Source organism: Hippocampus bargibanti, linkage group LG13, assembly GCF_051943395.1.
Source record: "Hippocampus bargibanti isolate YZ-2025 linkage group LG13, ASM5194339v1, whole genome shotgun sequence".
Classification (NCBI taxonomy): domain Eukaryota; kingdom Metazoa; phylum Chordata; class Actinopteri; order Syngnathiformes; family Syngnathidae; genus Hippocampus; species Hippocampus bargibanti.
This window is the reverse complement of record NC_142746.1, coordinates 7,365,269-7,380,633: the sequence shown is the minus strand read 5'-3', so window position 1 is coordinate 7,380,633 and position 15,365 is coordinate 7,365,269. Positions and strand designations below refer to the sequence as shown.

General features: G+C 45.0%; 2 protein-coding genes across 3 annotated transcripts; one reads left to right on the top strand and one right to left on the bottom strand.

Moving 5' to 3' along the window:
• Positions 1-273: 273 nt before the first annotated feature.
• On the bottom strand, positions 274-5,678 carry ftr14l (finTRIM family, member 14-like). Its single transcript, XM_089011753.1, has 7 exons — positions 5,109-5,678; positions 4,894-4,989; positions 3,630-3,863; positions 3,307-3,466; positions 3,110-3,223; positions 1,354-1,490; positions 274-924 (listed from the first exon to the last, which is right to left on the bottom strand). The coding sequence occupies exons 1-7, from the start codon at positions 5,505-5,507 to the stop codon at positions 541-543; spliced, it is 1,524 nt and encodes a 507-aa protein (XP_088867879.1). The 5' UTR covers positions 5,508-5,678; the 3' UTR covers positions 274-540.
• Positions 5,679-6,788: 1,110 nt separating this feature from the next.
• Positions 6,789-14,668, top strand: LOC148889173 (uncharacterized). 2 transcript variants are annotated; one of them, XM_089012387.1, is made up of 3 exons: positions 6,789-6,988; positions 9,693-9,787; positions 11,525-14,668. In XM_089012387.1, exon 3 carries the CDS (start codon positions 11,647-11,649, stop codon positions 13,306-13,308), a length of 1,662 nt encoding a protein of 553 aa, XP_088868513.1. In that variant the 5' UTR covers positions 6,789-6,988; positions 9,693-9,787; positions 11,525-11,646; the 3' UTR covers positions 13,309-14,668. The 2 variants fall into 2 exon arrangements, with proteins under 2 accessions (XP_088868513.1, XP_088868514.1); XM_089012388.1 differs by lacking the exon at positions 6,789-6,988 and adding an exon at positions 7,801-8,183.
• The last annotated feature ends 697 nt before the right edge of the window (positions 14,669-15,365 follow it).

Here is a 15,365-nt window from a genome sequence, read left to right as displayed (position 1 = left end):
GGATGGATGGATGGATGGATGGATGGATGGATGGATGGATGGATGGATGGGTATGGGTTTCTGGATGGTTGGTTTGGATGGATGGGTCTGGGTTTCTGAGCGGTTGGTTTGGATGGATGGATGGATGGATGGATGGATGGATGGATGGATGGATGGATGGATGGATGGATGGATGGATGGATGGATGGAAGTTTTGATTATCATCAGCACACATCCCCCATCTTGTTCTTTTTGTATTTGCATGGGTTGAAATAAATGCACTGCCTGCATGTATCCTTTTTCCACATTTGAAGACTTGTGAGGTTACATGATATTTATTCAAAGTTACAGTCCACAAATTCAAATAACAAAAGCTGCAATGTGTGAGCAAATGTGACACATGAAAATCCATATGCTTTTTTTTTTTTTTGAAAAAAAGTATATTGGCACGTTTATATAGCTCTTATAATATGCCACAGTATAAACTTAATCTCTTAAACAAAAATGAACATCTTGTGGTTTTCAGCCTCACATATGTTGAAATTGTAAGCCAGACTTGTCCTATAGTCTAATGCTGGTACCATAGCCCCATACACTGAAAGCCGGGTACACCGCTTCAGTAAAAGTAGTGCGGACCTGGTACAGAAGCTGCATGGTATCAGACACCGAATAAAACGCCAGCAACCCCGCGGAATGATCCAAGTAGACGCCAATGCGAGATGACTTGGGAATAGGTAGGTCTGTATTCTTGTTGTTGTGAACAAAGGAGTACTTGGACTGTGAGCAGTAGAGGCTCCAGGATTTATCGTTCCAACCGAGACTGCACACATTGTTGTTTCCTTTTCGGAAGATGCCCCTATAGGTGATGGCCACATCGATCTCCGATCCCTTCCAGCCTACCTCCCAGTAATAGCGACTGCCAGCCAGGCCTTCTTTGCAAAGCACCTTGTACCGAGGGAAGGAAACACACAATCAGCGTCCGTTAGCGATTCAGCATCAGGTTGTTGTATCTTGGTCGCAAAGAACTTTGTTAAAGCAAGTTGAGGAGCTTCATGTGATGCTTTACCACCATTTTGTGCATGTGTGTACACGCGTCCGTGCACGTGTGTGTGTGTGTGTGTGTGTGTGTGTGTGTGTGTGTGTGTGTGTGTGTGTGTGTGTGTGTGTGTGTGTGTGTGTGTGTGTGTGTGTGTGTGTGTGTGTGTGTGTGCGCGTGTGTATGTGTGTGTGTGTGTGAGTGGGGGGGTTATTTTGTGGAAAGTGATAGTGCAGCAGTAGCAGCAGTATTAGTAGTGGTAGTAGTAGTAGTAGTAGTAGTAGTAGTAGTAGTATTTTTTTAGCAAATGTCTGGCAGTGAATGAGTTATGTGCCTACCTGCTGCCAATGATCAAATCGTTCCGGGTGGTCAGGGTAGTTCTTTGGCACACTCTTCATTGTGGCGGTCCGGTTGCCCTCAAAGAGGTGAAGGTTACGGTGCACAGTGTTGACATCCAGAATCGGCTGGCAAGAATCTAAAAAAGAAAAAAAAAATCAAATGTGACAGTCAATGATGAGAAAATGGATGAACAATCTTGACACGATATTGAAACCAGATGTCTCAAACTATAATGGAACTTGTTCAATGACTCTTGTCAAGATGTTGAAGTAGCACCTGCATTTGTTCGAAGAGATCCCAATCACTCGGTTTGCTTTCTCCCATTTCACCCAACCTGTTCTGTCGGGTGTGTTATTGTAATGTTAGTTTCGGTTCCTTGTCGACATGATGTTATTTCAATCCGCGTTGAGCTTTTTTTCCAATAGGACAAATCCCCCTCAATTCTCTGGATTCTTGTTTGGATCTGATTCAAATCTGCTAGAGTTAAGGTGTCAAACTCCTTTTTTGTCGCGGGGCACATTGACATTATAGTTTCTTCTCGGGGGCCGTTACAAATTTGGAAAAGCCATTAAAATGGTCAATCTCCTCCATACAGTATTACCCCATTTACTTCCATTCCTGAATTTATTTGGGTTTTAATTATTCTTGTAGCGGTTGTCAATAACGCGCTGGTCATACCTCTAGCAATGTTTTTACCTCCCACAAGGGGGCAGCATTTGCCTTTTGTCCATGGTAGCGCTTTTTACAGCTTCAGCTGTTATTAAAGCACTATATAAATCAATATGCATTGTATTTTATTTTGTACAGTCGCCCTCATTTCAAGCTCAGATAACTACAGACACCTATAATTTGGGAATTAACACTTTTTTGCTGATGAAAGAAGAGAGTCTAAGTCATTTTTTGTGGCGGGCCACATTGTAGTTCCGGTTTCCTCTCTGTGGCCGTTATGAATTTGCAGAAGCCATTAGAAGGTTTCATCTGATGGGATTAAATGATCCTTCTATCATCATCCACTCCTCATATTACATATAGAGTGCACAACAAATTGATAAATGACTAGTTTTCAAATTTGAAGTCTTAAATAATGACTATTATTGTGGTTTATATCCGACAATTTGAATTTTTTGGTGGTAGTTTAGCTAGCATCATGAAATTTGGTGTTAGATTTGCTCTCGCGGGCCATATAAAATGGTGTGGCGGGCCGGATTTGGCCCCCCAGGCCTTGACTTTGACACCTGTGGTCTAAGGAGTCTTACGCCGAATTGAATGTTTCTGTAATCCTAAAACTCAATATTCTGTGGGGCCTGCAATTTGAGTGAAAATGATGAGAAACCCCTGGCACTGGAGTGGACACATTTTTGCACGTGTCTGGCAGTGAATGAGTTCATGAATAACTAGTTTTCAAATATGAAGTCTAAATAATGACTGTTAATGTAGTTTACATGGGACTATTTGAAATTTTGTGTGGGATTTTAGAAAGCATCATGGAATTTCCCAAGTTTTGAGTTGCTTTCGTGGGCCGAATAAAATTATGTGGCGGGCCAGATTTGGCCCACAGGTCTTGACTTTGACAACTGTGCTCTAGAACGTGTATTGAAATGTGAGCAAGAGGATTTTACAGAGTTCTTTTACGAATGTTCTCAGTCTTTTGATGTATGGGAAATTTCAAAAAGTTCATGTAATAACAAAAAAAGGAGGAAAAAAAGAAAAGATTGGATTTCTTTTTTGTTGTTGTTGTTGTTCTGGATAACTTACATCTCAAGAAATCTTCTCTGGTCTTAGGGTCTACCATCATTCTTGACTCTGTTAAAAACAATGATTCCCTCTTTGATTTGTTTTCACTTTCTTCTGTGATGTAGACTTCTTTAACTGGAGACAAAAACAATGAGAAAGTGACGGTTCAAGGAGAGAAGTTAATTAAATCGGCACAAGGCAAGATAAACCCCGCCAACCTGCTGCAGAGATTTTAGTCGTCTCTTTCTTGCTGATTTCCTCCACTTGTAACTTCAAGGCCGCGATGGCTCTCTTGGTTGCCTCAAAGGAGTAATTGGGAGCAACGCTGACATTGTTCAAGTCCTCGTAGCCCGAAGGACCAGATAAAGACTGCCAACTCTGAGAAGAAACAAAATGGAATGTACGGGTGACCTGCGATGGTGTTTCACTGTGTATTAAAAAAAAGATGTGAATACATTAAATAAATAAATAAATAAATAAATAATAGCAAGCGTCACAGCATTTTGTGACCCCATCCCATGCCTTTCAAGGTCGTGCTCACCTGCAGAAAGTGTATGTGGTCATCGGTATGCGAAAGCTTCTCCAAGTCGGTGTGCCTCTTCCTCAGCAGCGTGATCTCTTCTTCCAGGCGGCCCAGGAGTGTTTCCCCGCGATTCACGGTGGTTCTTTCATGAGAACGGACCATCTCCTTGACTTCGTTGTACTTCCTCTCTAAGGAGAGGAGCAACTCCGTGAAGATCCGCTCGTTCTCCTCCAGCACTGAGTCAGCTGAGTGCTGATAATGTTGAATAGAAATAAGAAAAACATGTTCGCGTAGAATGGTTATTTCTTCCTTTCATCACTTTGCTGCTGTGAAATGTAAATTTCTCCACTGTGAGACTAATAAAGGCAAATCCAATCCAATCCAAAGACAAATAAGTGCATTTGATTTCTGCTGCTATACAAAACAGCAGCACCTACGTAATCACAGCCTCTCATTAAAAGTGGCATAGATGGGCTAACGGTTAGCCCGTCTATGCTATTTGTTAGCCGCTAACCAATAGCATTGGTGTAGCGCTGGGCTAACATATAGCATCGGTGTAGCCCTTTGCAAGGGATATCTAAACACAACCATTGAGGTAACACGTTGACAGAAGAGATAATTACATAGCCTATTTTTTCCCAGTATGCTATTTTTCATAACAAAAATACACAAACAAACCAAAAAGAAAACAAATTCGTTTGACAGCTATGGAAACACATTTTGTAAACATGATAACTGAAAGCCATTACGTCTGTGTAAGCTCTCAGTCGTACAGGAGTGGTCCATCGATGAGAAGGTTTCTTCAGCCGTCATCTGTACAAAAGTGAAGGTTTCGGACGTTTCGCCTCCTATCCAAGAGGCTTCGTCAGCGAACTAAAGTCTGACTGGTCGTATCGGCCCCATTTATATATCCCTAATGTCCAGACCTGGTGGCGCCGGACACAGCTATGATAGGTCCCTACTCTCAGGTTGGGGGAGGCGCGGGACCCCCCCCTGTGGCCCCACTGATTGTTCCTACATTCCTGACTAACGATTGGCCTATTACAGTGGGGCACAGGGGGGGGTCCCGCGCCTCCCCCAACCTGAGAGTAGGGACCTATCATAGCTGTGTCCGGCGCCACCAGGTCTGGACATTAGGGATATATAAATGGGGCCGATACGACCAGTCAGACTTTAGTTCGCTGACGAAGCCTCTTGGATAGGAGGCGAAACGTCCGAAACCTTCACTTTTGTACAGATGACGGCTGAAGAAACCTTCTCATCGATGAAAGCCATTACATACTTTGACAGCTTCCGCTGCTTGTCGGAGGTCCTGCCACTTTTTGACCCTCTCGTCAATCCTTTGCTGCGATTTGTGCAGGGTAGTGCCAAGTTGTTTCTATGCAGGAAATGAGATCACATTAAACGTTATGCTTTCCTCATCAAAGACAGTTCATGATTTGGCTATTTTGTGAATTTTAAATCTGCCCTGAAATTTCACACAGAACCCTCGCTCACCTGTTTCTCAGTCCTTTCAGTTCCAGCCGGGACAATGTCATGGTGCTTGTGCTCATCCATCATACACAGGACGCACACGGATGTCTGGTCTGTACGACAAAAGGCCTCCAGCAATTTGTCGTGCTGAGCGCAGATCTTCTCCCTCATCTGGCCGGTAGCTTTGACCAGTTTGTGCTTCATCAGCGCCGGGTAGTCATAGTGAGACTGAAGGTGGATCTCGCAGTAAGACGCCAGGCACACCAAGCAAGATTTCTCTGCCTTCTGCTTCCCGGTGGTGCAAAAGTCGCAAATGACCTCTCCGCGTTTGGCCTCTGTCCTGTTCTGGCCGCGGCTTGTGGAGCGTCGGTCTCTCTCTGTGGTGTTGTATCGGTCTAAATCCAAAGTGCTGTTGTGGGACATTATTCCTTCGAGTCAAAAAAAGACTGTAAAATTATATAAAAAATATAGAGAGAGCGATATAGTTAGTGAGATATATATACATATATATTCACAGTTAAAGAACAGCCAAAAACTCACTAATACATAAACAAGTAACAAGAAAGATAAGTTCCTTAGGCTAGCCACTTCTGACGTTGGGTATGACAGAATGTGAGCAATGTGGTCTGTTCACAGAGTAAAACCAGTATTCCCAGTCAAATGAAAGGGCGGGTGGCGCTACCTGAAACTAAAACAAACACCGCTTGCAAATTGGTTTTAGTTTTCTTGTTTTGTTTTTATTTTTTACGGGTCACCATTATTCATTTGTTTGAGAGAGGTTTGTTCTTATTTGACTATTTTTGCTCAGTGTGTAGCAAGTGGTAAGAAGTATTGGTTATTTTATCGAAATAGATAAATATATTGGATTGGATTGGATTTGCCTTTACAGTGAGACCTCAATTTACAAACACCTTATCTTACAAACCTTTCGCCTTACAAACATCAAATTCATGAAAATTAAACCTTATAATAAGCACTATTTTAAAAATACACACCCACCACGGCTGGCGGAGTGATCTTCGGCGGAAGCACACGGCCGAACAGCACCACAGGTTAAGTTACCAACAGTCCAGTACAAACAGCAATTCCCTTTGACCTTCGACCTCCATCAAGCCATAAATGACCAGCACAAATGTAAATAAAGTGACTTTATGATACAATGCAGTGTATTTCTTTCATTACAATACAATAGCACATTTATTATACATAGAATAAGGTATGTTGTGTGTAGTTTTTTAGGCTTATTTAGTTGAAAATTATATTTTATGGAAACCCGGGAATGGATTATTCCCATTTTAATGGTTTCCTATGAGATTTTTTTTTTTTTTTTTTTTTTTTTTTTTTTGAGATACACACTCTGTCTGGGAACCAATTAAGTTCGTATGTTGAGGTCTGACTGTATTAGTCTCGCAATGGAGAAATTTATATTTCACAGCAGCAAAGTTATGAAAGGAAGGAAGGCACATATGTTGGAGTTTTAGTGAACATTAATTACAGGTAATCTAAAATCCTTGTCCAAACAAACCCTGCTTGTATAATGTGATCAAGGCTGCTTTTACTTGAAAGATTTTTTTATCCCATATGATGTGGTCGTTTTGGTACCTTGATGCGCGCCTCCTAGGCTGCAGGAGGCGATAGTGTCCTGAGTGGCGTGTGGGAACGACAACACTTGCATTTCGCTAAAGCGCATCGGCGGTCCAACGTTGGCGCCAGATGAGTACTGTGGCGCCAGCTCGGCACAGCACACTAGTGTACCGCGGACACAAACAGTCGGACGCTTAGACCAGACGAACACAACATCCCACACGAGACTCATAACAAGCCGGACTTTCTTTATCTTGTCTTATAAACGCGAGGGATCTCGTCGTTTGTGTCTTAGTTCCACGCCAGAAGAAGGCAGAAAGGTGGGTGGGCGCATATATATGTGTGGAACACGTAAAATTATCAAGATCTTTTACTCATGATTGCTTTAGAATTTAGAAATGGGCTCATCTTGAGAGGCAAGAGTTCACTTCGTTGTGAAATGACGCTGATCCTTGCACATACGCCCATATTTGTGCTTTCGTGTTGTAGTTGTTAAAGCAGCCTGCGAACTCTGTCACGGAAAAATACAGGGCCTCGACCCACTATGCACATTGCTGTGTTATTATGTTTATTAGAGGTATAAAACGCGATGCTCACTCCTTATATATATCCCTCTCATGGCTGTTCATTTTTATCATCGTTTTTGCAGTACATTGTATTTACGACCATATGGAAATGGCCTCCATTCCATATATTTATATTAATGTAGTCGAATGGTTGGTTTAGTAAATAAGGAGCTTCGTTGTTAAAAGTCTTCACGTGGTGGATATGGGGGAACCAGGGAAGATAGCAGAGGAGGCTTAGCCGACCGGTTAGCCTGGCACGCGGCTACGTAGCTGACGAGCTAACGTCGACCGGAGCTGCTTAGCCAGCTAAGGCCGCCATTGAAAGGGGTGCCGCAGTCCACCAAAATCGGTTTGGTTGTGCATGCTACTGATTCAACGCGAACCAAGCTATGGTGTCTTATTTGTTTAAATTCGGAACCTTGACATTATATCGCAAAGTGTGACCCAATGTGACATTTGTGGGTTTGTATAAGAGCAAAAGTCAGCCTTCACTGGCTTTCCCCTCCTTTTTCCTCGTCCCTGATGTTACTCATCTTTGTCCCCCATCGGCTACTAGCACAACTCTTATTAGCTTGCTAACTTTACCTTTAGCTTTCAAGACAATCTCGTCATTTTCATTTTATAAGTGACAGACATCTTCGTTTTAGAACACGTCCGTCTTTTGTCACATAGACGCGGGGCGGTTGACTTATTTGGACATGGCTGGAGGCTTTGCTGTTGATCCAATGCGGTTTGGGGAGGGCGGAAGCTAAGTTGGCTTACGTTAGCTCGCGGCAGCCATTTTATGCGAGCATTGTAGTCCTTGCGCTGGCTAGCTGTTGGTGTGGCACCACAAGATGGCCTGTTAATACGCACGCAGGAGGACAATTTCCGCGTCGACAATCGCTCCCTTCAATCTCACCCAAATAGTTTTTCTTCCTAATTTCAAAACCGACTTTTTTTCGACGCCGTAAGTATCACCAACCGGTCTGTTGGTTTTGTCGGTGTTTTTGCTACGAAGCTAGTTAGCGCGCTAAATGGCGACCACTTAGCGGCTAACACAAAGCTGCCGTGGCGTTCACCGTTTCACCTCACCTCGACCGTTGCCAGCTAACTAGCTGGCTACTGGGGCTATTTGTAGCCGTTTGGGGAGTGGGTTGCTATCGAGCTACCGGTCCAACGTTTTAATAATAAAACGGTGGTTTAACAATGTAGAGGATCAAACGCGTTATTGCGTCGACCCTTGAACAAAGAGTCGCGCGAGTTGAAAGCGGTTCGGGCCGGTTGGACTGTCGCTTTGCGGATTAAACTCCTCTCAAGAGCCCGATGACAAAATTGGCTACTTTCATGCTGTTGAGCTCGTTATGATTGCTAACCTAGCCTGTAGCCTTTATATTGGCTTTGGGGCGTTTGCTAATCGGAACCGGCTTCGCCAATGAATTCAAAGGGACTTGGTTGCAATATCATACTGCAAAAATACGTTGGTATTTTTCACGCAGAGGCACACGTGGGCATTGGCATTTTCTTAACGTAGCCACCCTTAACGTTTGAACGATCCACACTGTTAATCGTGCAGGTTTGTATATTCAAGTCAAATAAATCGTACCCCTATTTGTTTGGCAAATTGGTTGGTCGGGAAGCATTTTAAAGTGACTACATGCTAACACGCTTACCTTACCACATATTATGCAGTGCATGAGGGTATTTGTTGCCATAGAATTTTTTAAACCTAGGCCAAACCGCCTGTATAGGGGTGAGTCAAGAATTTCTTAGCAAAGGTTGTTTAAATGGGAATTTCTTTGAATATTAAAGCAATAAACCTTCATTGATACTCATTGAAACAGGCTTGCCGTGTCTTACCGGTATTTATCATGATAAGACCTCAGCTGTGTAACGTAGCTTCATAAGTTTACAGTTACATTTTCCCCCCACGCTCTGCTTGCGAGTGTCTTTGAGTTCATAATGTTTAGGACAATTAAGGTGTTCACCTAATCATTTACTCCTTACTAAGTGTTTACTCCGTGACTGTATATAACCGAAGTAAGCCAAGATATAAAAAAGTAACCTTGGATATTTTTTTTCTCCCTAATTTGTGCTTGCTTCTATTTGACTCCATAGTTTAAAGGTGAGGTGTTCATTAAAGTTGTGTAGAAATACTTAAATTGGGGCATTTATTTTGTGGCGATTTATATAAAAACAAGAACCGAAACCATAGCGCCTCCTCGCATTTGAATGGTTTTATCAAAGGGAGACTAGTGACAGCGATGCTCTTCTTTTAATTGTGTCTTTGTGACATGACTTGTATGAATGATAAGGACGGAGTCTTACAATTCCTTGCAGTGTGCGCTTGATCTTTTCGCCCTCCCACCCACCCCAACTGATTCTTTGTGGACAATGAACTGTTGTTTTCCCCTCTCTTGTAAATATATTTGACACAAAACATGTCAGAATGAATATTAAAAGTTAGTCTCTCTTACAGATATCTGAGTGTTCCTGTGATCGCCACAGCTCAAGATCTGCCCCTTCCGCTTTAGTCTCAAGCAAGTCTTCAGTCTATTGCAAAGGCACTGTCAGGCAAGTATATTTATTTGAGGTAAAATGTAATGGTCTACGCAACAAAAAAACAAACAGTCTGAAGTACGCCTGTGTGACGAGAGACAGGCCATCGAGGGTAAAAAGTGTTAAATTGTGGGGGGAAATTTGACGACTCAGCCATTTGATGCATTATATATTTTTTAAAGCAGTTTAATGATGAATTGCTCAGCTGACTTTTGAGTTGTCTAGAGGCTTATTAGTTGTATTGGGATCAGACTACAGGTGTATGAATGGCCTTCAGCCGAGTCGTTTGTGCAGTGATGGAAGAGCTACAAAGTTATTTGGCACAAGAAGACTACTGCTACATTGACTTGATTTTCATTTGACTAATGAATGTATTTTTTATTAGTTTGTCCAAATGCACGCTGTAATTTGGACTACGCCGAAACGACGTCCATTGACTTGCGTGTAAATTTAGGTTTCTTCGCTTGAATAAATCAATGATACGCTGGCTTACATAACAAATTTGGTGCAAGACACTCCGCTGCCCCTTTTTTTAAACATAAGCTTTATGCCACTTTCTGACATACACTGCAATGTTCATTGAAAAATGAAATCTCAAACCAAGTTTTTTTTTTACCCGTGTAGCATGCTAACACTAATTTCTTAGCTCTAGCAGAGGGCAATGGAAAGGGGAAAAACTACAAACAACCTGATTATTTTCGATGATAATTAATTTTTTTGGGGTAAGCCAACCTCAAGACTTGGTGGACTTGCTCTACTAAGTCCTTTTGTTGATCTTGCAATCATGTCTCAAAGCAAAATGTCGAGTACTACACGGTTCCAGCAAGCGCAGGTGATTCACGTTCACTTAGTTTGCTTCCAAGTATTTTTTTGCCCCTTTAAAAGAATAACAAAGATCAAACACCTCCGCAGATCTACTTTGCTAAGCCCATTCCATCCATCAATTTCCGAGATAGCGTGTACACGTTTGGGTAAAGGCTTAACTGAACAAGTGGTAGGAAACAGACAAATACCTTTACACTGAGCATTTGACAACCTTTGGAAAATGTAACCGTCGTCAAAGAAAGCATTTCTAGATGAGATTAGATGAGCCTCTTTTTGTCTCACACTGGAGAAATTTACATTTCACAGCAGCAAAAAAATACAGGAGCTGCTGTAGAGGCAGCCACTGTCACTGCGCCATCTTGAAGTCAATAAACAAAATAACAAATAATGTGACAACACACAAAACACACAGAGTTTTCAATCTTTATGACTTTCTACACCCTGCATGCATGAAGCAGTTCTAGATGAAAGAAGTGAAGATCGGGGACATAATGGTGGAATGTTCGCGTCTGCTACAAGCTAAACGTTGAAAGCAAACACGAGGCTGTCGCATCCATTGATGAAGAGATTGTCTCACATCTCTGCCTCATGTAAATCCACTTCAATTTCAAGCCGCGACAGTTCCACATACACTTCAGCGCTCTAATTTTTACTGGGGGGGGGGGGATAGCTTGTGGACAACATGCTAATTCCCCACAGGAGGACTAAAGCAGCAATCTGAGCCTGGACGTTCTCAACTGGGAGTTATTCTGAACAAAAGCGGCAGGCCAAGCACATTCCATTTGAGAGAATAAGGTGGTGTCCACCCAAAAGTCAAACAAACAAAGCAGTTGATAGGCAGAGCGGCACAACAGAAGTAGCGTAATACGACAGGGTGGTCGGACTTGACGATGTCGCTAATGTTGCTGCGTCTGGCTTCTCTTCCAGGTCTGCCGAGCGCCAAAGCGCACCGTCGTCGTGTGTGTGAAAAACAGGAGCGGCGCCCCGATTCTCTAGTTGAGTTCCCGTCCGGCCCAAAAACGGAGGTCGTGGGGTTGGAGTGTGTGCTGATGGCGGAGTCAGAGACTGAATGTGACACGCCCGGCCTTGACACGCTTGGGTCGGAGTGTGTCATCGCCCACAGCCACGTCGACCTGCACTACGGAGCCGAGACGGAAATCATGACGGAGGAAAAGCGCGGCCTGGAGTTGGAGATCCACGGCACGGAACTGAAAATCCAAGGGCTGGGCGCCGTGGCCTGCGTGGACGCCATCGTGGAGACGGACCACGATTACATCAAGGTGGAGCACGACGACATGCACTGCTTCGCCGGCACTGAGATCAAGACGTCGGGCGAGGCCCTGCTGGGCGAGGTGCTCCTCAAAGCCGACTGCGAGCACGAGGTGAAGGTGGAGTCGGACCACGGCGGCGAGCTGACGGTGGAGTCTGAGAACGGCGTCATCATCCACGAGGCGCACGGCCTGCAGTGCAACGAGTGCGGCGAGATCTTTGGCAGCATCTCGGACCTCCATCAGCACTTTGAGATCCACAAGGACCTCAACCCGTACATCTGCGTCCACTGCGGCGAGAGCTTCGCCGTGGAGGCCAGTCTCAAGCAGCACATGAAGATCCACATGAAAGAGAAGCCCTACGTGCCCCCCGGCGTGGAGATGATGGGCAAGGACGTCCTCGACGCCTTCAGCCTCAAGTCGCACCAAATGATCCACCTGCCCGACAAGCCGCACCGCTGCACCGAGTGCGGCAAGAGCTTCGCGGCGGCCATCACCTTGCGCGAGCACATGAAGATGCACTCGGAGGACAAGCCGTACAAGTGCAGCCAGTGCAGGAAGAGCTTCGTGCGGCGGAGGCACCTGAAGAAGCATCAGGAGGTCCACGCCCGCGAGAAGCCGTACACGTGCGGCCAGTGCGGCAAAGGCTTCGCCACCACCTCCAACCTCAAGCAGCACCAGAAGACGCACGCCGCCCACGCCGGCGTGGCGCTGGCCGACAAGCCCCACCGCTGCGCGCAGTGCGGCAAGTGCTTCGCCGCCGCCGCCACCCTGCGCGAGCACCAGCGCGTCCACTCGGGCGAGAAGCCCTACAAGTGCAACATGTGCCGCAAGAGCTTCGTGCGCAAGCGCCACCTGAAGAAGCACCAGCAGGTCCACGCCGGCGGCAAGCCCTACACGTGCAGGCACTGCAACAAGGGCTTCAACCACTCGTCCTCGCTGTCGCGCCACCACAAGACCCACATGCAGGGGCCCGTCTTCTCGCCGCCGCAGCCCGGCAAGCCCATGGTCGCCTACGGCAACCCGCCCAAGCAGCGCGTGCACCTGCAAGGCGAGAAGCCCTACATGTGCCACCACTGCGACAAGGGCTTCAACCATTCGTCCTCGCTCTCGCGCCACCAGCGCGTCCACTCGGAGGGCAAAGGCTACACCTGCGGCCACTGCGGCAAGATCTTCACCCACTCGTCGTCGCTGGCGCGCCACCAGAGGGTCCACCTGGAGAACAAGCCGCAGCTGCCGCCGCCCCAGTCGCCGCCGCTGACCCTCCCGATGGCCTCGCCCGAGCCCTACGGCGCCATGGCCTCGCCCAAGGTGTACCCCAACAACGCCTTCCCCAAGCAGCACCTCCTCTCCGTGGAGAAACCCTACCGCTGCAGTCAGTGCGGCAAAGGCTTCAACCATTCGTCCTCCCTCTCCAGACACCACCGAATCCATCTCGAGTAGTTCCCCCTCCTCCGCAAGTGCTCAACCCATCCCTGGCTTTTCGCGTCGCGACTCCCGCCCCGCCGCAAGACCGACTCCCGCGGGCGCTCGGCTCGGCGGCCGTGAGGAGGAAACGGGACGAAGGCGGAAGGACTGATTGATTGGCCTTTGAGAGCAAAAGTGTCGCTCGGATTCTTTGTTCTCCCTTGCGCATTTGGAACACTTTTAAAAACCGAAAGCAAAGTTATGCCCGTCCGTCTGTTTTTGGGATGAAGATACTCGGCGGCGAGCACGCGCGCGCGCAGGCTTTTGCAACCTGGTTCAAGGCGAGTGACGCCAGAACTCCACCTTTTGCCACCCATGTGAAGCAAATCCACTGTAAATACTTATTAATTTCTTTTATAAATGTATAGGTGACTAGCGTGCTGAACCCCCCCCCCCCCCCCCCAAAAAAAAAAAAAAAATACATTTGATAGGAAAAGCCTGTTTTTTTTTGTTTTTTTCAGCCCCGGTTCAATTCAATGCGTCGCAGATATTTTCAAGCAGCAGCAGTTGAATTTGCCACCGCATATATTTATGAGGTTATTTTCTCGTACGTCTACCATGACGCGGTCTGTACAGAGAGAAATACCGACTGACTTGCTAATGTGATGATGACACGCAACACCAAGACAGTTCCTGACAGAGAATAAACGCCTTGTTAGCATATTTCACCCGTCTCCTTTTCTTCCTTATTCCTGTTCCCCTTCTGAGAATAATCAACCCAAATAACTTGTTTATAGACTATGGATAGCAGTTACTCCTGTTAACTGTCACAATCTGATGTCAAGGCTTGTGCATACTAAACAAAAATCTATGAGAAAAGCTGACTTTCCAGGACTTTGCATTACGCTCAACTTGTATGTGTAAAAAGAAAATCTTTTACAAACATATTTTTTTAGATATGGCTTGGGTTATATGAAAGGGAGCAAAGATGTTTTTATGGGAGGGCACAACAAGCAATATTTTTTAAGTTTCCCTTTTTTTCTCTTGAATCTGTAGCATAGTTTTTTGTTAGCTAGGTGCCTTATTGCATGCTGTGTAGAAATGGATGCTAAGCTGTTAAAGGAGGAAAGTTTTGGTGTTTTAAGTTCTCATTCATATACCCTTCATTTAATTTGATATTGTCTCGTTTTATTTTTTTGCTTTCGCATATACTTTTGTGTTTACACTGTATATTGTCTTTAATTTTCTCCACATCTTCTGTTGTAAATGGCCTAATTAATGAGAGGAACACAATGTAAAAAATCCGTGCAGGCTTCTCTTAAGGGGAAACCTTGTAACATCTTTTCCCGTTTTTCTGAGTGGCACATTTATGGATAAATAAAGGTCATTGACTCTCTTCTGGTGTCCTGTAGAATTTGATTTTACAGCACATTGGATGGTTTTTTACAAATTTGAGGAGTTTAAATCTGCTTGATTGTTTCATTTGGCTTGTGTGGATTTATTCCCACATTCCCTAAAGCATTGCATGTTATGGGCAATTTAACAGACAACAACCTGTGGTTGTTTGACGTTACTTCTGCCTGGTCAGCGGTTGCAATTTCCCCTCTCGAAAATGGAAGTCACAAAGCATTAAAACTTCGCTGAATTCAATAAACCCGCGTTCAACATTTAGTGCTTTATACTGTATTTTTGACACTCACCATGGGCGTTGCACTTCCTCGGTGATCCACAAGATGTCGATCTTTCTCCATAAAATGGCCCTCGTGTTTGGAGTTGTTGCTAACCACTCCGCCACCCTCAACTAATGCATAGTAGTGGTAATACAGTACGTACCCTGCAATTTGACTTTGATTACCATCACGTTCCCACACTCCGGTGGGTTTACATTCTTTCACGGTACGTTGTTGAAGGTTCACTCCCAAGGTTGCTGAAGTCGGCTTTAACCTTCGGTATTAATCAACTTTATCAGCGGTCTGGGTACAGGGCAGCGTCTGCTTTCCTTTTTATATATTTTTAAACAGACGGATTCTTGCACTTGTGTAATGGAGAGATTTTGGAATATCCTCTTGTAAAGTCACACCTACAGCAGTAAG